Source organism: Gymnoscopelus braueri (genome assembly GCF_963280865.1).
Source record: "Gymnoscopelus braueri genome assembly, chromosome: 11".
Taxonomy (NCBI): domain Eukaryota; kingdom Metazoa; phylum Chordata; class Actinopteri; order Myctophiformes; family Myctophidae; genus Gymnoscopelus; species Gymnoscopelus braueri.
In genome coordinates this window covers 40,653,572-40,678,003 of record NC_137613.1, presented here as the reverse complement: position 1 = coordinate 40,678,003, position 24,432 = coordinate 40,653,572, and the positions used below count along the sequence as shown (strand labels likewise).

Below are 24,432 nucleotides of genomic sequence, written 5' to 3'. Positions count from 1 at the left end.
GACCTGTGATGATCTAAATGAACACTGAGGATTTTACTGTGGGAGTTGTTTTGTCAGAACAAGGGGTTGTAGAGAAAAATAAACAGAAGTTTGATGGTGAATAATCAAACAATGGTCATCTTATCAGCATATTTACTTGATTGCCCTCATATGTCAACATCTCCGTGTCACAAAATAAGCCTTTAGTGAGTAGTAACAAATGAATTCCTCCCAAAATAGACCAAAAAAAGTCAGAGAATGCAAAAGGGACAGAGAAAAACAGAGAGCTGAGTAGGAAAGAGAAGGATGAAAAAAGGAGCTATGAAGGAAATCAAACTACAGAATGAACAAAATAACACATTAAACTGGTCATGTCATATTGACTTTCCATAATGCCACTGAAAATTGCCGAAACTTGACGTTCAAATTACAAGAAACCAAATCTAGCTATACACACCAGTTTAAACTAACATATAGATTCTGATGGCTGTATCCTGAATTCCAGGAATATACAAAAAAATAGCTAAATGGCTTTCAGATCAAATTCATAATTTCCATAATGATTAATATATTCATAATGTCAGTTTGGACCGGCTCCTACGTATCACTTACTATGACTGGAATTGAGATCCACTGGATCTGCCAGCTTATGATGAAAGTCGAACAGCGTTCGTCATGAGCTTTTTACTTGTTTTTCAAATGCACAATTCGCAGAGTGAATTCAAGATTTAATAGTTGACTTCAGAGGGTCAGACGGGGGTGATTTTCGGTGTAATTGCTCTCCTCAAAAAGCAATGCTCGTAGTTGTTTAGAAGGTTCTCCGTGACCCATGACACTAGCGCTGTTGCACGATAGGGCTAACAAAACCCAAGGGGCTCACATTAACGTGTTTTGTTCCCAGAGAGAGAGAGAGAGAGAGAGAGAGAGAGAGTGTACGTATACTGTATGCACACATACTTGACTGAAAGATCTGCTTTATTTCGTGTGTGTGTGTGTGTGTGTGTGTGTGTGTGTGTGTGTGTGTGTGTGTGTGTGTGTGTGTGTGTGTGTGTGTGTGTGTGTGTGTGTGTGTGTGTGTGTGTGTGTGTGTGTGTGTGTGTGTGTGTGTGTGTGTCTGTGTCTGTGTGCAGTGGTGGAAAGTAACTAAGTACATTTACTTAAGTACTGTACTTAAATACTGTACAATTTTGAGGTATTTTTTACTTTACTTGAGTATTTCCAATTTCCAATACTTCTACTCCACTACATCTCAGAGGCAAATATTGTACTTTTACTCCACTACAATTATTTGAAAACTTTAGTTACTAGTTACTTTGAAGATTTTGATTGTTATTACAAAACATACGTTAACCATTTCAGCCCTATATACTGTACATTTCGGCCATTTGAAAATAGCCGATCTACAAGCTCACAAAGCGTCGCATCGCGAGCTTGTAGATCGGCTATTTTCAAAAGACATTTATACATTTGAAAACTTGAAATGGGACATTCTGCATAATTAGTACTTTTACTTTTGGTACTTTAAGTATATTTTGATGCCAATACTTTTGTACTTTTACTCAAGTACATTTTGAATTCCAGACTTTTACTCGTAATAGAGTATTTCTATATTGCGGTATTTATACTTTTACTTAAGTAAAACATTTGAATACTTTTTCCACCACTGTCTTGAGCGTACCAAAACCCATGCGCCGTACTGTATGTTTGTACCGCCTGATTCATACTTTGCCGTACGATGGAGCATGTCTGCGAGTTGCGCTTTCAGGGAGGTCAGGCCGAGTATTTCCGGGTGTTGTTTGACCAATCAGATATCACCACATCCATGTTATTCCTCGCCGGTCGGGGGTCAAACAGATAGACATCCGTCAGAGATCATGCCTGGGTCACGTGACATCATGGCCTATACGAGAGGAGCAGGGACCCACTTCGACCGACCTTCTCAACAACAATGGCTATTCTCGGAGGAGCAATTTGCACAGAAGTACGTTGATTTGTGGGATAAAGAAAAATATTTGCTCACTACCCCGATCTGGGTCAAGTATGTATAAATAATTTGGAGGACCAGATGGGATTCAGGACAACTGGCGGGTTGTCAGCAGATACAGCACATTGTCAGCCACCAAGCACTGTACTGAAATGACAAACGCTTTGCTGTAATTATCTTCTAAAGTAGTGGTTTTCAACCTTTTTCATGCCAAGGACCCCTAAATGTATATACATTTGGCCGCGGATCTCCATTTGAAAATGTTTTTGTGCCAGGGACCCCCCAGAAGCAAAGATATCAGTTAAAGGTAGGGTAAGTGATATTTTTGGGTTAAAACAAAAAGTATCTTAAAAGGTTAAAGCACTATATTCTGATAGTAATTATTGCTATAGAGTGTTTGTTCAGTAACAGGAGTCTCCCCGTCTCTCCAGCTCTTTAATAAACAGAAAATACATTTTTCGGTAGGTGTCAAAATCTCAGCCAATCAGGAGAAAGTACCCATTTTTAAGCTTAATTTTTATAGTGTTCCAGTTAGAATTTTGCCTGCTCATTTCTTAGTGTCATCACTTCCAATTTCACTCGTTTAATCTATATCCTGATTGATTTCTCTATCCTGATTGGATAAAATTGGAAATGAAACTGAAACTGAAACGAAAATGCATTTTCTGTTTTATAAAGAGCTGGAGAGACATGGAGACTCCTTATATGGACAGGACACTCTATAGTAACGAGCACTATCAGAACATAGACCCATTTTGCAATTATTTGAATAATTGCAAATCACTTACCCTACCTTTAATTTTCACTTTAAAAAATATAAATATTCAAAGGTATGCACAGTTTTTCAAAAAATAGCAGATCTACAAGCTCAAAGCGCGACACTCGGTGCCGCGCTTTGAGCTTGTATATCTGCTATTTTTGAATAGCCCAAAGCTAAGTGGTTAAAAATGATTGTGATGCTATTAACTCATTTTGCTGGGGACCCCCCTGGTACTCCCTCAAGGACCACTGGTGGTCCCCGGACCACTGGTTGAAAACCACTGATCTAAAGTAACCTTCTGGCCGGGCGGTGTTGTGTTGTGTATTAAATCCAACCAACATATTGAAACCTTGCATGTCCAAAACCGTTGCTTTCCAGTAAATGGGGGGTAAAAAATAACCTCTGTTACAATTAATCCAATGTAGTTATTTAGTCCACATCTCTTGATAAAACTTTTCAATGGTTAAATATTTATATAAAACCCACAGACACACTGAACCACTTTCACTTTCGAAACGTTCCTAAAGTAGCAAAAATATCCGATCTATAATCTCACAACGCGTCACACCGCAACGCGTTGTGAGCTTGTGGATCTGATATTTTCGTGACTTTTGTGCGACACTCTTCTGTGACAATGTAGAGCATTAATTAACACATTCACCGCCAGAGTTTTTTTTTTTATTTCCCACCCAGAGCCAGCATTTTTAAAGATTTTTTTTTAACCTTTTTTAACCATTTTTTTAAGTAGTCACAAAATATTTTCTGTGATCACCATCCTCACGGTGATCCCCTCATTACACACACAGGAGTCTCGTAGAATCGTGGGAAAAAAATTATCCGATCGCGGTAATCCGTTCCATAATTGCAGCCAGTTGAAAAAAGCATGTTTCACCAAAAAATACATGGTAAAAAAAAAAAGTACACAGGAGCCGAGATACAGGATTTTTAAGTAATGAGTTAACCAGGGAGTGAATGAAATTTTCAACAAAAATCCGTCTTTGGCAGGTAATGTGTGTAGAGCATTAATTTGCAAAAAAAAAAACATAAAAAGTCGAAATATGGAGAATAGAAGGTTTCTGCCCCACAGCAACGATATGTTAATACAGGCCATGGACATTTGGAAATAACTATCTGTACTGGGATCTGCTAAGTTCTCATCTCAACTCTTTGAACTACTAGTAGTTGCACAGTAGTTCTCAAAATGAAATGCTCAACATTTCCTCAAAGGCCTGACGTGGTTTATGCTATGCCTGGTAAAGCTAACTTTTTTCTTTTAGTGTTTTATGTTTATTTATAACAGGCAGGGGTAGAGGTATTTAGGTCAGTGAATCTGTGTGGGTCTGGGTTTATTATAATGTACGGCGTGATCTTCAAACACCAGTGTTGCATGCGAAGGCTCAATACAACATCCAAGTGTGCACCCAACACAACCATCGTTGTCCATCATCTTCAGATGGAAAACACGCAAATGCAGTACCTGTGTGGGAGTTAAGCTTATGCACAGACACAAGTTGAGGTCTTGCGGTGGGGAGGAAAAAAAAGGTTCTGATGTGTCTCTACTAGGTTGGAAACGAAGCCTTATACATGTTTATTCTTTGACTGGCCATTACATCTTTATTCAATATCCTTCCCCTCATTCGGGGCGGCCAAGTTCCAAAATCCAGGGATTTCTCCACATGGTAATGACCAGATCTCCCAGAGGAATCAGATAGATCTCCCCTTAGATGTTTTTTTGATGTGGGGGGATTTGGGGGAAGAATTTGGCAAGAGACTGTGGACTTTATGTGGAGTTCTGTGACCCCATCAGCTTGTCCTAGCCTCACACTGAGATGGTCACTGATATTTCAGATTCTGTCTTCCCCCCTAGCACTGCGCTTAACACTCTGCGTGCAGGCCTGTGGTCACGTACGACATGTTTGTCTATTTAAAATGTAACTGTACTTAATGTTGGTGTGAATGGCTCGGCGGTCCCTCTGGTGCTGCGTTACTGCGTGATGGATTTTAAGCCTAATGGAATTAAGAGCTTCGCAGAGCAGATGATGACTTGTTATTTTTCTCATGTTCAGCCCATTAACTATGAGCCGCCTGTGCGTATTGTGGAAACAGCACCTAATTGCAATCATCATCATTATTATTATTCTAACACAGTTATGATAATCAAAAATGATTTTAGAAAAGGAGAGAAAAAGGAGACTGTGTACTCTAGTCTGCAGGGTACAGTACACACTGCAAACTCCTGAGTGTTTAACTTAACACTGACAAGAGAGAGAAAGGTTGACAGCCTGAACGTAGTCTGCCTATAGCATATGCACCATAGTATACTGTATATATATATATATATGTCCTTGTGTCTTTACTATATGTCTGTCTCCATGGAGCTATATACGACAATCAGTGGCTGGAGCTCGAACGCGAGCGGGCCTCAGCATGCCAGACACCTCTCTAGGCCCCCGCAGTAGGAAGTGATCCATTGGGCAGAGTGATTAACCTCTGCTATGGGCCAATCAGACTTCGCTTCAGCGGGCTAATGACTGCCAGGTGTGTGCAACAGCACGCGCTAGACCCTGAGCCATGGTTGGTCGTCGCCGCCGTCTAAACACCGAGATGAAAGGAAAAAACCCAGTGGGCAACGCTGAATTGCGCTCGTCGAAAGATGAGGGATAGCATAGCATGTTTTTTTTAAAAGGAGCTGTTGCTTACATTTAAACACTAATGGGGAAAAGAGTGAATGATAAGTGTGTTTTACGAGTGACAAAGTGGCAGTACTCTCTTTGTTTATTTGCTTCCCCGTATACGTTGCTACCAAGATACTATTCTTTCTGCGGTCCACATTAAAACATAACAAAATGACATTGATAATAATACGCGTACTTTCAGTCAACATCATGGGTATAATTCAACATAGTATACCCATACCCATTCAGTGCCCTTAATTACCATACCCTCCTTAATTATTAAAATATAATACTCTTCTTAAATATGAAATATATTTATCTTTTATAAAAAATCGAATAAATGGGACTACATCCAAAAATACCAAGCTGCTTAGTTACAGTATCTGCAGGATTTGCGGCTTTAATGAGGGCATGACAATGTGAAGTACTTTGTATTGCCATATCTCATTACATTAAGTCTTAAATTATTTGAATGGTTACCAAATTCCCCCAGAAGCATCACTTGATCTTTGCACAGGGTGTATTGTTTGACCCAGGATTGTCCTTCACACTGTTACCGTATACGACAGTAATATCCTCCACTTGGCGTAACATGGGGCGTTCTGCAATGAGACATGGCAGATAAAAGGCTCACTGCAAAGCAGAGGACACGTTAGCGGGGGTCTGGGGGGGGGGGGGGGGGCTGCTCCGGTTCCCAGCCTGCAAAGCCGTAATCCGACATTACCAGTGGTGGAAAAAGTACTCCAATGTTTTAGTAAAAGTATCAATACTGCAATGTGGAAGTACTCTGTTACAAGTAAAAGTCCAGAATTCTAAATGTACTTGAGTAAAAGTACAACAGTATTGGTATCAAAATGTACTTAAAGTACCAAAAGTAAAAGTAGTAAAATGTTTGAAAATAGCAGATCTGCAAGCTCACAACGCGTCGCTATGCGACGCGTTGTGAGCTTGTAGATCGGCTATTTTCAAATAGCCTGGGTATAAAAAAGGGCTAAAGTGGTTAATGTATGTTTTATAATATAATAATTTATATCTGCAAAGTAACTAGTAACTAAAGTTTTCAAATAATTGTAGTGGAGTAAAAGTACAATATCTGCCTCTGAGATGTAGTGGAGTTGTAGAAGGAAAAGTATAGACAATTGGAAATACTCCAGTAGTAAGTAAAAGTACCTCAAAATTGTACTGAAGTACAGTACTCGAGTAAATGTACTTAGTTACTTTACACCACTGAAGCAGAGGACATACATGTTAGCAGGGGTCTGGGGGGCCCCTGCTCTGCAAAGCCGTAATCCGACATGACTTGTCTCTGTAGACGAGGAAAGGAGACGCGTTTATGATTTTCTTTACCGTTTGTGGAGGAATGCTGGCAGGGCCTCCAAGTAGCCCCCCCTCCCCCACCGGTGTACCCCCCCCCCCCCCCCAATGGCACGCGTGAGTTATGGCACTTTGAAGCTTTATTGACGGGATGTTGTGTTTTCCTGCTGCGGGGTGGAAGAGCAAGGTTCCTCTTTGTTGCGTCAGTATAGCGTGGAAGCATTGGAGCCGAAAGGTTTGATTTACGCCGACGATGTGACTCTTTTATAACCCTGTGTGTTTCTCCTATAGAGGTAAAAAACAGATATATGCTCTTGCGGTCCTGCAACTGCTTTGCAGGATAAGGGGCCGCTTTCAAAGCCAGTTTTTTTTTAGAAGTAGTACCGTTCTACCAATAGCAACGCTATGTTTCACTTAGAATAAATATTTTTCGGGCCTTATATTTATTCTTATGTAACTAATTTTGCAACGTACTAGGACTAATATTATCTTAGAACGGTGCAGATACACTGGTTTGAGTAATATACAGCACATAGGTCCTGAAATATCCACACACCGTATTGCTAAATGTGGTGCTGTGTTATGCGTGTGTGTGAGTTATATCACTGCTGATGAAGTACCACTCCCGTGTACATTGAAGGGGGTCTTTCTGCAAACATTATTACAGCTTGCCTTATAATGCACTGAGCTAATAAAAAACACAGAGCCTTTCAAATCAGATACTATGAAAACCTACGATTGCCAACAACAGGGGCGTAATTTTAGAGGCCCATTTAGAGAGCACAGTTACTTGGTCAGTCCACTTTTCGTTGGAATTGATCAGGCACAAATAGAAATCCTCGTCTGACCTCGTTTTTGCCAGTTCCCACATACACAGTGTGCTGTAATACTCTAAGGTACCATGTCATTACAACGGGATAGGAACAAAGTTTTAATAATGACGTTGATACTCCTACAATTTTGACTCTTAAGATCCAGTGATGAAGGATTACTAACATGCCGGCGTTCCCGGTGGATGCTAAGAGAATGCGATGGCTGCACACCAAAGTCCTTCCCTGGAGGTGTCATTGACAAAACCCAAAATCATTCCTTTTATTCCATGAACCTTGGCCAATCTCTTTTGCCGAGTTATTTTAAGGGATCCAATCGGATTGGCCGCTCTGGGCCGTTTCAGTTCCCCGCTTCGAACCAAACAGATGTCTGACCCTCGCAATAAAACGCGGCCTGTCAGTGACATGAATTACATCAGTGGTTTTCAACCAGTGGTCCGGGGACCACCAGTGGTCCTTGAGGGAGTACCAGGGGGTCCCCAGCTAAATTAGTTAATAGCGTCACAATCATTTTTAACCACTTAGCACCGAGTGCCGCGCTATGAGCTTGTAGATCTGCTATCTTTGAATATTTATATTTTTTAAAGCGAAAATTAACTGATATCTTTGCTTCTGGGGGGTCCCAGGCACAAAACATTTTCAAATGGGGGTCCGCGGCCAAATGTATATCAATTTAGGGGTCCTTGGCATGAAAAAGGTTGAAAACCATTTAATTACATGACCACAACTCTGCCTGTCTCCCCCCGTTCTCTCTCTCTCTCTCTCTCTCTCTCTCTCTCTCTCTCTCTCTCTCTCTCTCTCTCTCTCTCTCTCTCTCTCTCGCCGAGAGGAACATTCTCGGCAGAACAACCGCACACACAGGAAAAGCATGTCTATCTCTTGAGTTTATAGCTCAGCCCATCTTCAGATTACTCCACTTATCACTCGAGTGCATAATGGACCCGGACAGGAATAAATACAGCTGTCAATTGAGGTGGGGATTGTTTGTCTGGTAAATATACAGTTGCGCCCAGTAAACACAGCCGCGGTATTGAAAAGGGGGGGGGGGGGGCTGTCAAAGTGTCATGCTGGAAATCCTTCTTGATGATGTGTCTTGGCAGTGTGTCTGACTGGAGGGGGGGTTGTGGAGTAAGGCTTTGGGTTTTTTTTGGTTTTTCAGATGGGTTGTAAAATGTGTAGCAAAGTCTGTTCTTTATCAGGCCAGTAGCAGACCTCTTCCTGGATTTAGCCAGTCCTGTAGCACAGACATTACCAGGCACCAGTCATCCTACCAGGAACTCTTATGACTGTGGTCTACTAGTACAGCCATTCCCCAACCTGTGGGCGGTGGGTCACGAGGGTATTGCAAGTGGGGCCCCCAAATATTTGGCTAACACTAAACTTTTGATGATAATATAACATTCATATTTAAAAAATTATAATGTTAATAATATCATTTTCTTTAAAACCTTGAAAATGTTTGTTTTCAAAGGAGGAGTTCACCCAAAAAAATACTTATTTTCTATCAATTACACACCCCATGAAGCCTTGATTTCATGGATTTATTTTTGTTTTTGTGGCATTCCTAAGACAATAATTTGATGACCGTGTGTATATCCGGTAGGAGACACAAATAATCTACTTTGTGTCTCCTACCGGATACATTAGCCGGTAGGAGACGGGAATCAAATTATTAGCTTAGGAATGCGACAAAAACAAAAAAGAATCCATGGATTCAAGGCTTCATAGGGTGTGCAATTGATAGAAAATAAGTAATTTTTTGGGTGAACTCCTCCTTTAAAGCATACATGGGCAACTGGCGGCCCGGGGGCCACATGCGGCCCCCACCTTCACTTAATGCGGCCCACAGGTTAATATCAGAATACTGATATATTATTGATTTCAGCTGTTACAATTCCAAACTTGCAAACATGACCCGCTTTAATTACTTCAGTCTATATTAGTAGCTTAATGACTAGTATTAAAATGATATTGTCTTTTTTCATGTCCAATGTATTTGTATTTAAGTTCATAAAGTTAACATAAGTATAACTAAATGCATTTGAAATCAAATTAAAATAAATACAAATGTTACTTTTCAGGATTCCAATAAAAAAATAGCAGATCTACAAGCTCAAAACGCGTCGCAGCGCGACGCGTTTTGAGCTTGTAGATCTGCTATTTTTGCTACTTTTGTGTGACATAGAAAAAAGTTAAAATACAGAGAGACAGTATGCAATGTGGCCCTCTGGAGTGAGTGTGGAAATATAGTGGCCCTCTCCATCATCAAAGTTGCCCACCCCTGACTTTAAGTATACTGCATTGGTTCCATCGATCAAAGCTAATTGTACATTAAAATAAACACGCATACAACATTTTCAAGTGGGCCCTGATGCTGAAAAGGTTGAGAACCACTAAATATGAAGTGACCGTACTCTCTGAGCTGCACAGGGAGTGTTTTCTGGTCCCTGGGGGAAGGACAATTGCTTGCACAGCTTCACCCAGCAGATGGCTACTCAAATGGTGCATATTGGACGGGAGCGGTTAGGGGTTAATACATCTTGTTCTGGGACACTCAGACACATAGACAGGCAAACTCAAAGGTTGAACTGGTGACCCTCTGATTCCCAGGCAGCCTCTCTACCCCACTGTCCTAAAACACTATACATACAGAATGTACAGTATGCAGTACAGTACATAAGGGATTATGCACTGGGAGCTTGTCAGTTATGAGAAAATAACCACACGACAGGCTACAACATTTCCACCAGACACTTTCATCAGGATTTATTGCAATGATATCGCATTCAGTTTGGCGGCGTGACTCTGCTCCTGTGATTCTACAGATTATCTGTAAGTCTGAGATCACTTACCTCCCAGAAGCAGAGCCTAAAATACGGACTGATTGCACATAGCTTTGAACCCCTCAAGTGCATAAGATAAGATACCGGTGGATACACACAATATAACATCATACAATTCACAGAATCATACATTTAACATAGAGAAGACAATGCTGAGCATGCAATATGAACAGTGGACCACTGCAGTGGACACAAAGAATTGTGTGTGTGTGTGTGTGTGTGTGTGTGTGTGTGTGTGTGTGTGTGTGTGTGTGCGTGTGCGTGAGCTTGTTAGTAACCTCGAACTCCAGGCTTTTATTTTCCTTAGCGTTTTGCTCAAAAATGATACACACACACACGCACGCACGCACACACGCCCGCACGCACACTCACACTCACACTCACACTCACACACACACACACACACACACACACACTCACACTCACACTCACACTCACACACACACACACATTTGACCTCCACAATACGTGCACGCATGCTTATCCAAACGTGCCATGTCCAACATTAATTTTGTGTTGCCGTGGCCACTGATTACAGCCATGACTCACGCTTATATTTTAGTATTACCGGTATTAGTTTAGTGGCTTAGTGAATTCCCCACTGTGACCTGTAGTCACACTTTTTCACTCGGCTGTGCAAATCATCCATTTACACAGCTGTCTAAATACAGGAGTCTTTCACATTAAATGACTCTCTTTCCTGAGGAGTCTACGTCAGGCTCATTCTTTGAGGAGCTCAGCCTGAACCTTAACAGCTATATCTTGAACATGTACACAAAACCATTGTGGGTTCATAAAAACGGTGCGACATCTCCTGAAACAAATATTATTCTTTTTTTTAGGGTCAGAGAGGGGTTAAGAATCGTAGGTGATTTGAGGTATAATTACTCTTTTTAAAGAATCATGCTCGTAGTTGTTTGGAGGGGGGGTGAGTTTGTCGTGACCCGTGACATTATTGTTTTTGCAATAAAACATGCAATAAAAGTTTTAAAATAAAGTTTTCTCCTCCCGGAGAGAGACTGAGTGCCCAAATGTTTTGTGTGTCTGCGTGTGTGGGCGAGGGTACGTGCGTGCGTGCGTGTGTGTGTCTGTGTGTGTGTGTGTGTGTGTGTGCGTGTGCGTGTGCATTCAGGATCATGATTCCACACCTCTCAAAGCAGTTCATCAGCGTTATGTATGTTACTCTCTCATCAGAATAAACTCAGATCGTGAGGATATTTCATCCCAGACGTTTTTACTCCCATGTCCATTCCTCATTGATGAGAACGGAACTCGGGAAATCATTTCTACTGAAGCTGAACCGTGTTTTATAGAAGAAGTCCTCACTGGCATGGTGTTTTAATACAGTTTCTTGGCTCTGGGAAGCTCTTCTTTGGGGGAAACAAACTAAGAGAGCGTGAGAGAGAAAGATGGAGCGAGGCCGCAGGTTAGCAGAGGGCAAAGCAAGCGAAATGCATTCCTACCGCTAACGATGGAGATCACCATGGGATATTGATGTGAGATGGACTCAGTGCAGAGTGCTCTCCTCCCTCCTACCAACAGGGATTTAATCACAGGAACACACCCCCGCTGAAAGATGTTAATGGTCGCGTATCCAGTAACCCTTATTGGTTCAGCATTGTCTTATTGATGCACTATGTACTAAACTAAAGCAATAAAGCCACGGTTTACAGCGGTTTAGCTGTAAGAGTAACGGCATGGAAGTTCGGGAATATTGTGAACAAACTTTTAGCCGAGTACAGGGTCCCCACGGTCATGAAATTTCTGGAAATATTTTGAAATTATAAAAAACTTTTTCCAGTCCTGGAAAAGGTTTGGAATTCATTAAGGGTCCTGGAATATCCTGGAAAAATATTTGGCTATGCATTGTTTTTGGCGATTGATTTTGTTTATAAAAAACGTTTTCCAAAACATGTATATAACACGAAATATGTTAAATGTTTCTCCGAACGGGCTGCGTGAAAGCAAAAAAGAACAGATCTACAAGCTTACAACATGCTGCAGAGTGTTGCGTATTTAGTTAGTAAATTTGGTACGAAATTTGGAATGGAATTATACCATTCTATATTCTATGCTTTATTTTTGCTACACTGCCTGTCTTTAGGCATTGCACATAGGAGTAAGAGACTCATTTATTGCGCTGAATGATTGTTATTTAGGCCTGGAAATTTGGTTAAATATTCTGGAAAGGTTTTGGAGAAGTTTTGGAAAATCATTGGTAAAAATGTGTGGGAACCCTGCGAGTAGCCGTTGGAAAATGTGAAATGAATCGATATTGAGCAGTAAATGTCAGTAAATGACATCATCGCTGTCATAGCGGACCCTACGCGCAGTTCTGTCAGGTTTGCGCACATGTCTGTGTGTCATAAACTGAACAGGGTGGGTTATTTGCATTTTATTTTTTTATCTTGATCTCCCTGGGTCTGAAATAAAGATCGAATTAAATTGAGCAACTGCATGGCATGCTTCTCCCTTGAAATGTTATCAGAGATGTTTCTTTGTAAATAAAAAAATCACAATAAAATCGGCCAGTTTGAAACCAGTTTGTTTGGCGCAATAATACTGATGTAATGCAGTCCCAGATGTGTGTTTATGGAGCGTTTTACAGCGGCTTTGAACGCGGCTCAGCCAATCATAATCAAGGACTGGAACTATCCAAAAAGTTAAAAAATAATAACAACAATCTAAGTAAAAGAAGAATGTTAGTGTAACTCTGATAGTTAAACTAACACCCAGGATTTTGCTGTGAGGCAGGTCGGTGGGTAGACGACTCGGGCCGGGGTCTCTCTTGTCTCTCACCACCGCTGTGGCTGGAGCTCAGTGATTTACATGCTCCACATGTTCAGGTTAGGCCCCGTGGCCCCTGAGAGGTGTAACACATTGTATACAGTGCATGCTGTATGCTTAACTGTGTGTCTGCGGCTTTCGAGGCAAGCCTTTCTCAACACGCAATAAAACAGTACTAGTCTAAGCCTTGGGAACGGCGCCCCGTGCACTGCACCGAGGCAGCTAGCTATCCTTTCTTGCATTTTACAGTAGCAGCGGTCCAGCGGCGCATAGTATTGTCTGTGGATTCATAACGCCGCGGCTCTTCAATAAAGCCAAAGTCTTTTGTGAAAGGCAGCTCTTGACAGCGAGGAATGCAACATTGTGCAGACGCCGGGGAAGGAAAAGACAGTAGGAAACAGGTACCAGGCCTCGTAAGACAAAGGAGAAACATTGTATCCATTTGAGACTTTTTTGGAGGCTCGAAGGCCCCTGTGGGGGTTTTTCGCAAACCCCGTCCAGCTGTCCAGCTGTCTGTTCGCATCGACGTCGCAGCGCATGCAGCGCTCCGTCCTGCTCTGTATTACTGTAACAGGTCAATGGTGTTTATTATTTCTGCTTCTGCCGTGGTGTGTAAATTGCCAGGACCGTGGCACCGCGGTGGAAACGTGCCCCCCCCTCCCCCAGACTATCCTTATAACTTCCTCTTAACTCTCTATCTCTCGGTTTCAGTCTCAATGTATTCTGTTCACCACCCCCCCCCCCTACCCCTCCCTTCCCTCATTTCTCATAGCATGTTAATGTTGTTCCAGGTGTGGAGAGTGTTTACAGAGCCGATGCCTTCAGTCACAATACAGAATATATCTCTCCGGTGACAAATTTGCACAGGGGTGTTATGTCTTCTTTCTGCCTATTTTATAGCTTACAGTACGGCGGCGATCCCCTCTCTCAATCTCTCTCCCCCCCCCCCCCCCCCCCTCTCTGACAGGCTGTACCTGAAGAGTCATAGTGGGACGGCAGGCAGACAGAGCAGCCTGGTGATCCATGGAGCCGACTTCAGCACCAAGGACATGGATAATGACAACTGCATGTGCAAGTGTGCCCTCATGCTCACCGGAGGTAAGTGTCAGCTAAACTGTGTGTGTAGTAGTGGTGGGAAAAAAAAGGTTCATTTCAGTGAACGAACGATTTCGTTCACGTTCGCGGCAGTGATTCGTTCAAATGATTCGTTCAAATGATTCGTTCAAATGATTCGTTCAAATGATTCGTTCAAATGATTCGTTCAAATGATTCGTTCAAATGATTCGTTCAAATGATTCGTTCAAATGATTCGTTCAAATGATTCGTTCAAATGATTCGTTCAAATGATTCGTTCAAATGATTCGTTCAAATGATTCGTTCAAATGATTCGTTCAAATGATTCGTTCAAATGATTCGTTCAAATGATTCGTTCAAATGATTCGTTCAAATGATTCGTTCAAATGATTCGTTCAAATGATTCGTTCAAATGATTCGTTCAAATGATTCGTTCGCGTTCTCGTTCGGTAGCGCTGTTTTCTAGCGTTCAAAATGTACTTGAGTAAAAGTACAAAAGTATTGGCATCAAAATATACTTAAAGTACCAAAAGTAAAAGTGCTAACATGTTTGAAAATAGACGATCTATAAGCTCACAACGCGTCGCGATGTGACGTGCGGCGTTGTGAGCTTGTAGATCTGCTATTTTCAAATAGCCTAGGTATAAAATAGGGTGGTTAATGTATGTTTTATAATGTGTGTAAAACACCATCGCGGGAGCGTTTTTTTTTCGTCGCGCGTGAACGTAACAGTTTCAGAAAGTGAACGAGCTCGTTCACGTTCGCGGCAAATGAACTAGTTCTTTTGAACGAATCGATCATGAACGACACATCACTAAGCATATAGACATTTATTGAAGGACGTTTTGGTATCATTTTTTATGAAGCCACATCATTATAGTCATAAGAGAGGGGGAGAGGAAGAGCGGTTCTGGACAACCGGAAATCTATATATGCCCATATATGGACATATTAGTCGGATCGGTCCTTGCCGATGCATGCGCCAAGTTTGAAGTCGGTCAGTCCCATATGGCCATATATGGGCATAGCGGTCGGATCTGTGGCTCTGGACAACTGGATCTCCATACAGTATATGCCTATATTTGGGCGTAACGGGTTGTTTTATGGTTATGTCCGAGTCATAGCGACATGCATATATACTGTATGGGCGTATCAGGTTTGTTTATGGTTATGTCTGAGTCAGAGTGACGTGGCCGTGGTCCTGCCTATACATGGGCGTATCAGGTTTGTTTATGGTTATACCTCCGGGCTCCGGGCTCCGGGCTCCGGGCTCCGGGCTCCGGGCTCCGGGCTATGGTCGATGCCTACACCCCTGCCCGACCACTTCGGTCTGCCACCTCGGGGCGACTGATTGCCTCGTCACTCAAGGGTCCTTCTGGCCGATCCACACGGTCACGACTCTTTTCTGTTCTGGCCCCACAGTGGTGGAATGAACTTCCCACTGATGTTAGGACAGCAGAGTCACTGCCCATATTTCGCCGCAGGCTGAAAACTCACCTCTTCAGGAAACACTACCCTTCCTCCCTGCCTGACCTACTTGTTGTTAACTAGTTGTACGAACGCTTGTTTTCTATTGCTGTATTGTTTATTGGATTATTGGATTGTTTATTGGATCTTGTTTAGTCGATATACTTATTTGTTTTAGCTCATGCTCATTTGATTTAGCTATTTTGTCTCATCTGTTTAAGGAAATAGGTAGCTGATATATTGCACTTTTACCTTAGCGCTAGGTATACTCTTGGTTGCTTGTTTATGCAGAAAATGCACTAAAGACTTCTGGTGATTAGTAGTTTTCGTTCCCTACCTATGTTGAATACACTTATTGTAAGTCGCTTTGGATAAAAGCGTCTGCTAAATGACTGTAATGTAATGTAATGTAATGTTATGTCTGAGTCAGAGTGACGTGGCCGTGGTCCTGCCTATATATGGGCGTATCAGGTTTGTTTATGGTTATGTCTGAGTCAGAGTGACGTGGCCGTGGTCCTGCCTATATATGGGCGTATCAGGTTTGTTTATGGTTATGTCTGAGTCAGAGTGACGTGGCCGTGGTCCTGCCTATATATGGGCGTATCAGGTTTGTTTATGGTTATGTCTGAGTCAGAGTGACGTGGCCGTGGTCCTGCCTATATATGGGCGTATCAGGTTTGTGTATGGTTATGTCTGAGTCAGAGTGACGTGGCCGTGGTCCGTCCGCCCGTTCACCCCGCCCTCCCATTAGCCAATTTTAATATAGGACTTCTGGTGATGCCATATGATGGTGAATCTGGAAGAGGAATCGGTTGAACTGCCAGACTGTAAGTAGATTATAGCTGAACCCCTCACATTGGTATATTTATGAGGGAGCAGCATCATGATATAAGCATTCTATCAACCAGTCCAAAAACAGTGTTCACTGATTGGCCTACATGGCCAACTCCACAATGTCCGTTCCCAGCCGCTGCCTTAGGTCATCACCAGAACGACCTGTTTCTTTGTACACGTTGCACGAACGAGGCCAATTACGGTCCTACATTTCCTCCACTATATAGGCTGTACCCTGCAGCGGCTCTCGACGTCAGCGCATTGTGGTTTGAAACCGTGCACACTATAAATGTCCCTGGGCCGGGCACCAAAGTGTCAGGGAGATTTAAAATGACTCTAATTCTCCTGCTGGGTAAGCGGAGTCTCGATGACCCAAGCTGTCACCGTATGGCAGGGCCCTATGGCTGCGGAGCCCCCCGACCTGGTACTAATCAAGCATCTCTTGACTGCAGAGCACAGATTTAAGGTCAGTTTTACCTCACTTAGGTCATCGCGACTGTGACGGGTCAAAGAGGAAGTGGCGTGCGATCGTAGATCAGCGCTCCGGGTTCTGAAAGGCCTTGGTAAATATGACCTGGGCTGGATGCTACGGCCAGGCAATAGGAGCAGCATGACAACATGCAAACCCTTGGGCCGCGGCCCACTCGCTTTAACCAGCGACCATCCGATCCCAGACCGGCTCTGTGCTAAGTATAGCACATGTAGATTTTGATTTATTTCATGCATTTACAGGAATGGGGGGGCGCAGGGGTTGATACCCAGTGATGTAAGTCTCTGGAAAAGTTTGAAGAAAACACTTCTCTGCTATATTTATGAGCACAGCCGGAGCACGTCACACTGGCGATATGGAGGATGTTGTCATTACATAATGGGCTGTTATGTAAACGATAGGGACAGACAAAAGGGACACGCACGGTATTGTGTGCATCTGAACATGCTCTAGAAAGCTGATGAGAGAGGGAGGGAAGGTTCAGGAACCCTAACAGCCTGACAATAGAAAACCTTTGAGACATGCATTCAGTTGTTTTTTGAAAAAACTTATATTATTGTGTCAGTGGTTCTCAAACTTTTTCATGTCAAGGACCTCAAAATGTATATGTGGTTGGCCACGGACCTCCATCTCAAAATATTTTGTTCCAGGGACCCCCCAGAAGCAAAGATTTGACTTACAAATGTCCGCTTTAAAAAATATATATTCAAAGATTTGCACACATTTTCCCGCGCTACGAGCTTGTAGATCTGCTATTTTTGAATAGCCAAAGTGTAAAATAATGCTTTTTTAGCTCAAATCAAAAAGTGACACAGATGCGTTCCAGGTCTCAATGGGTTAAGGGGAAGACACCCCTAATGTTTCTACGGCACAGCAACGATCAACATGGCCTGGAAACTTGAGAGTTTGTGTGTGTGTCTGTAGTGCTTGTGAGTTCACGAGAGAGAGAGAGAGAGAGAGAGAGAGAGAGAGAGAGAGAGAGAGAGAGACAGAGAGCATGTGATAATGAACCATGACCCATGCCAACGAGGAGGACAGGGCACCGGTCCTGCTCGCTGGGATGTCTGGTGAAATGTCACGCGCCACACTGGTATTCAGGTCTGTGGGGGAGAAAGAAGAGTTTGTGGCCCTGCCATCTGTCACATGCCATGGATGGTGTACTTTGTGTGTGTGTGTGTGTGTGTGTGTGTGTGTGTGTGTGTGTGTGTGTGTGTGTGTGTGTGTGTGTGTGTGTGTGTGTGTGTGTGTGCGTGCTCGTGTTTGCGTGTGTGTCTGTTGGAATGGAAAGTATAACGCTGGCGCACGTGAAATTTGTAGGTATATTCAGGCCATTCAGGCATAGTTTACAGAGCACCGATACCCTCCATGCAATCATTCTCTACGATGTGTACCGGGGGTTCATGAAATAATAATATTGGCACCTCGTGAGTAAAATAATAGCCCTCCAAGCCACTCACTTTAATAAAGGCCCATCTGAGCCCATGCAATTTCACCCTTTCTTTAAATAGGATATAGTCCCTACATCAGTTAGCAACAGGTATTGGCAGCCCAGTGAACTGATAGCAACATAGTGATAGCTTTGAAATGTGGCCAAGGCTCATGGAACACTTTCAACCTTTAACACACTAAAGGCATGCTGACAACTTATGAGGGGGTAGCAGCACCTTTGGTCAATCACTCTGTCTAAAACACTACAAGCCATTTGCATTTCTAGTTCAAATCTGTAAATATTATTGTGTATACTTATTATGATGAATACAATTTTAACCATTCTGTATGATACGTTAAGTTAATACAATGCACCTGTAGCAGGAACGGTAACACACAGGCACTCTGGCTCCATATTAAATTATTTATTTTATTAACGTTTCGACCTGTTGGCCTTCCTCAGAATCCTTGAGCCAGCAGGCCGAGGGGTTAATAAAATAAACGGGGTGGAGGTGGTCTTCCTACTCTCCATTGAAAAATGGAACCCTGGTGTACCGCCTGAAGGTCATAAGCGCAATATCGCCCCCTGGTCCAGCGGGGAGTCTGTCTTGGAAGAACTGTAGAAATGTAGTCTCCCATCTGGGAGACCAGGCAGGGTTCAAATCCCATGTCGCACATAAAAGTTATGGATCGCAGCTTTCATTTCATTGGAAAGACTAAGTACAGTATCCAGTGTTGCCAGATTCTGTGAGAGAAACAAGCAACCAGGTCTAGGAAAACCAGCCCAAAAGAAGCGACTATGGGCCACATGAGCACTTTAACCCATACATCAGCTATTTGAAAATAGCAGATGTACAAGCTCACAACGCGTCGCGATGCGACGCGTTGTGAGCTTGTACATCGGCTATTTTCAAATAAAATCTTGCGGGGAAATTATAATAAGCAGATCTGGCAACCCTGACAGTATCCTCATTTTGTCATCTCTCCTCTGTTCCCCCCCACTAGGCTGGTGGTTTGATGCCTGCGGTCCGTCCAATCTCAACGGCATGTACTTCACTCAGGGGCAACACGTGGGCAAGCTGAACGGCATCAAGTGGCACTATTTCAAGGGCCCCAGCTACTCGCTACGAGCCACGGCCATGATGATCCGACCGCTGGACTTCTCCTAGAAGAGCTCGCCTCCTCTGAGCTCCTTTTCCCCTCCAGAGGTTTGTGTAACTAACGCCTTGGAGGAACACTTCCTGCTTTGTCGCCTTGTTTCATCTCATTACACTGAACCATGGGGAGTTGTCGGGGGTGATTTTCGGTTTCCTGTTTCTGAAGACTTGATTGTAGATTGGTCGAAAAATAGCCGATCTACAAGCTCCCAACGCGCCGCGTTGCGAGCTTGTAGATCGGGCTATGTTCGGCACGCGATGCCATCGTCCGATGGAGTATTTAAGCATGGGTAAAGCTGGTTTCGCAAAACCAGAGCCGCTGATATATCGTTCGCAGATCTAAAGCTGTGGTTCCGATACGCTGCTGATCCCCCTGTTCACTTTTTTTTTTACCTGGACTGCACTCGTGGCAGCGTGGAGATGAAGTAGAGGGGCGAGGAGGGATTTTGGATTAAGGAGACATTACACAGAGACGATTATCTGAACCGAGGGTATTTGGCAAACGGGCTCAAAGTATTAAAATAGGCATTTGTACTCGAGCCACCTCACTCTCTCGGCCGAATTGTGTGCTATGAACATTCATTAATGTCAAACAGAAGATCCCCCGGTGAATTGTGGGACCCAAAGACTCTTGCATCAGTGTTTCTACTTTTGACCTGGACTTGTGCGCTGTGGGTGTAAAGGGAACTGAACCAAACGCTTCTGAGCGGGATGCAGATGTTGCGGCGCTGCGTGGCGTCTCTCTCCTGCGGGACTCTCAATGAACTTGACACATCTGGAATGTTATACGAAGACAGAAATGGGAGCTGTTGTTGCATATATGTTTTGTATTAAAATGTTGCGCACTAAAAACAGACCATAAAAGTCACATAAATCATTTGTATTATACGGCGCGTTGTTATTTTTTTTTTGTAATCAATATTATGGTTATCCCCGTTGTTGTATTGCGGTTCAAAGTGGGGGCTCTGCACTGCAAAGTCCTGAGAGTTCATTTAACTCAGAGAGAGTCAAAATCTACCCGTTTTTTACACTCTTGAGTTAATTAAATCTCAGGATTTTGCAGTGTATATATATATGTATCTTTTGTACATAGTTTTATCTGCCTAATGTACAAGAAAACACATGCTCACTTCCATGTTAACTTGGCGTGGGTAGTCAAGTCAGTTTAAGCAATGGTTTGGAAGGTCACTCGAGGTACTGTACTCTGCCACTTACAGTAAATACCTGCTGTCTTGCCAAAGTGAGCTGTTTGTTTTCAAAGTTCAAGGTGTCATTATTATTGGATTAGGCCCTGAACTGGGAATTATCAGAATTTTCTTATTGGCTGACGTATGACCAGTATATGCCAAAACTCAAAGTTTGGTGATCATATTACCTGTTTAGAATATGAAAACGGAGTGTATTATTACCAAGACTCATGTAATCATTGTGGTAACTATTACAGCTGTGTATACATGGGAAACAGAAAATGTTATGTTCTTTTTTTTCTTCCTTTTTTTCTTTTTCAGTTGACAGCTGCAAATAATTGGAGGTATCGAAAAACATACAGCTCATAACTGTGGAACAGAGTACATCCCAATCCCATGCATATTGACCATTGTAGCATGTTGCAAAAGTTTATCCAGAGTTTGCCTTTAGATGTAAATGTCTTCTTTTGAAGTCGGTACTCCATGTATGCAAAAATGTTGAAGGAATGTGGTCACAGTTAATGTATTGTATCTCATGTCTGACTTTGCCGGCCATTATGTGGGCCCATGAGTCTGTTGCTGTCGCACGTGTCTGTCAGTATCGTGAAGTTCTAACCACCGACCAAAAGACAAATCACACACAGAAGAACGCTAATGTTAAAGCCCGCCGAATGTCCTTCATCATCAGCTAAAGACAACTGCATCTCACTTTGCCTCGCTCAGCATCCAGACTACTTCTGTCTTGCGTCAGTGCGTCTTTAGAAGGAGGAGGAACGATCGGAGGAGAAGCATGAAATAAATGATTCCTGCAAGAGATCCACGTGTACTCGTATTGCATAACTCCTAACCTGAAACAAGAACGAGGCATTTTCCGTGCAGTATGGGTACATGCAAAAGGCGAGAGATCAAATGTATCTGGGTACTTGTAAAAGTATGACGTGTAACATACTGCCATGGTATAATTTAATATGTGTACATGTCATGTTTGTCTTCCCGAGGAAAGGTATTCATATTGTAGTTTTTGTCCCTGCAGAAACCACAATGGTGTTTTGAAGTTGAAGCATGAAACATAGAAGTAAAGATCATCTGAAGAAATGTGCCTCGATAACGTCTGCTTTTACCTCGTTTAAAAAATGTAGATTTGCTGATTTATTTAAACTATTTTTTTTGTATCATGGTCAATGTTGTGTTGTTAGGTTAAATAAAAGAACATGTGATGCACTAATGTTTCCAATCTGGGTGTAGCCTGGATGACAATCCCCCATACACATACATAGTGATGATGGACAAAGTTATTGAGTCAATGCTTCCCCAAATCAGTCTCATCACAGCTCTGTGGGTGTACTTAACTTCATTGTGGAGCAAACTCTAAACTCCCCTTTCATGAAATATATCTTCAAAATCGAGGCAAATAGTGCATTACAAATGCTATGCCATGCAGAGCACACTCGGTGATGCAGAAAGACAGGAGATAAATGAAGGAGATAGTCTTTCGACAGATGTGAGCGCCCCTGTTCCGTCTTTTCAGGGCAACAACCAGATGGCGCAAAAGATTAGGCTTTCTTTCAGGCCTTTTCAAGCAACGCCGTGGCTATTGTGCTCGCCGGTGGCTCACTGGCCCCGTTCCCTTTGCTTGTTCACTCTGCGTACCGCAGTGACAGATTGCCAAGGTGTCAAGCGATGCTGTCGGGACCTCCAGCGTCTGTCCATAGTTGACATTCCTGGGCCTAATCAGAGGTTAAACAAATTACCGCAGCCTGCAAACCGCTGCTTATCCCTCAGCGCCTGCGCTGACCCGACACCCTGGGCAGGAATGTGTTCTGTACAGGGTCTAAGACCAGGAGAGGGTGACGAATGTCCCGCCACTCACTCACACACACACACACACAATGAAGAGGATCGGTGCGGTTCGGTTAGCAACAGTGGCAAACTTTACACCTCTGTCGGTCCGGTGCCACGTCCTCCCTCGAGGTGAGGACAGGGAGACGTGGAGGAAAAACTCAACAAGAAGGGAGTTTTTAGTCCGCATGTATTTAGCTTGGGAAAGAAAAGAGCCAGATATGTATTCCAAAGGAGAGGTGTAGACCACGCTCCAACATCACTCACAACCGTGGCTAATCCCCAAAATATGCACACAGCCACACACGTACATTACAGTATGTACGCACGCAAGCACACACACACACACACACACACACACACACACACACACACACACACACACACACACACACACACACACACACACACACACACACACACACACACACACACACACACACACACACACACCAGTGTTGCCAGATTCTGTGAGAGAAACAAGCAACCAGGTCTAGGAAAACCAGCCCAAAAGAAGCGACTATGGGCCACATGAGCACTTTAACATATACATCAGCTATTTGAAAATAGCAGATCTACAAGCTCACAACGCGTCGCGGTGCGACGCGTTGTGAGCTTGTAGATCGGCTATTTTCAAATAAAATCTTGCGGGGAAATTATAATAAGCAGATCTGGCAACCCTCAAACACACACACACACACACACACACAGTGTAACGGTAACAGTACCATCACCGCAAAGCCTTTGCCTCCATGGCCAGTTGGCTGCACTGAAGACGGACCATTTCCTGTTTGCTGACTGCAGGTTGGAACGGAGGGGGCGACAGCAGTGGTGGGGGGGTGATGGGACTTCCAGAAAGACGGGGCCCCGGCCCGAACTGCAGACGGACAGTCCTGGGCCCCCGGCCAGATCAGATAAGACGGAATACAGTACCTATAGTGTGGAGACAGATGCACAGGACCGTGTGACCAGGGTTGCCAGATCTGCTTATTATAATTTCCCCGCAATATTTTGTTTGAAAATAGCCGATCTACAAGCTCACAACGCTCACATCTGCTATTTTCAAATAGCTGATGTATATGTTAAAGTGCTCATGTGGCCCATAGTCGCTTCTCTTGGGCTGGATCTGGTTGCTTGTATCTCTCATAGAATCTGGCAACACTGCATGTGACCGCCCCCCCCCCCCCCCCCCACACACACACACACACACACACACACACACACACACACACGAGACCACCTACTGTACTCACATGGAGATCACTGAAAGACATGGGACAGGGCAGAAATCCAAGAGGAAACTGGACAGTTGCTCTGTGAGATCAGGACATCTACAGTACAAGTAGCTAGATGTTTAGAAGACAAAATTCCCTCCTTGTTTCCAGTGGAGACAAAGTGACAAAATGACACGTAAGAGACCAGGAAAAAAGCTGTTATGAATGCTAATGGCAAGTGACTATAGAGATCTAACACCAGCAGCACAAATCAGTAGCAGCTAACTGTTGCACCTGCTGCACCCTTTGTTAGCATGCTGGAACAAGACCCAGGGACTTTGTGGCGTTTCTATTTGGGCATGTTATTATAGATGAGAATCTCCATTATTTAAATATTTCAGAAAATAGCAGGTATCCAAAATGCATTCTCACACCCCCTGGATGATGAGTTGGGACAGGATTTGACAATGTTTGATGCAATGGGATTCCCCTGCATCATTCAGACATGAATCTCTCAAGACAGTTTCAGAGCTCCGCAGCTGAATATGTCGGCATCTACCGTTACAACGT

General features: G+C 43.3%; 1 protein-coding gene across 1 annotated transcript in view; it reads left to right on the top strand.

Annotated features, from left to right (window-relative positions):
* The window catches only part of angpt1 (angiopoietin 1), an 85,211-nt gene extending 63,249 nt beyond the window's left edge, over positions 1-21,962 (top strand). Inside the window, exons 8-9 of the mRNA XM_080441777.1 lie at positions 14,140-14,270; positions 19,471-21,962. Of these exons, the coding sequence (XP_080297903.1) occupies positions 14,140-14,270; positions 19,471-19,634 (295 nt within the window). The 3' untranslated portion in view covers positions 19,635-21,962. The remainder of the gene's footprint in view (positions 1-14,139; positions 14,271-19,470) is intronic.
* The last annotated feature ends 2,470 nt before the right edge of the window (positions 21,963-24,432 follow it).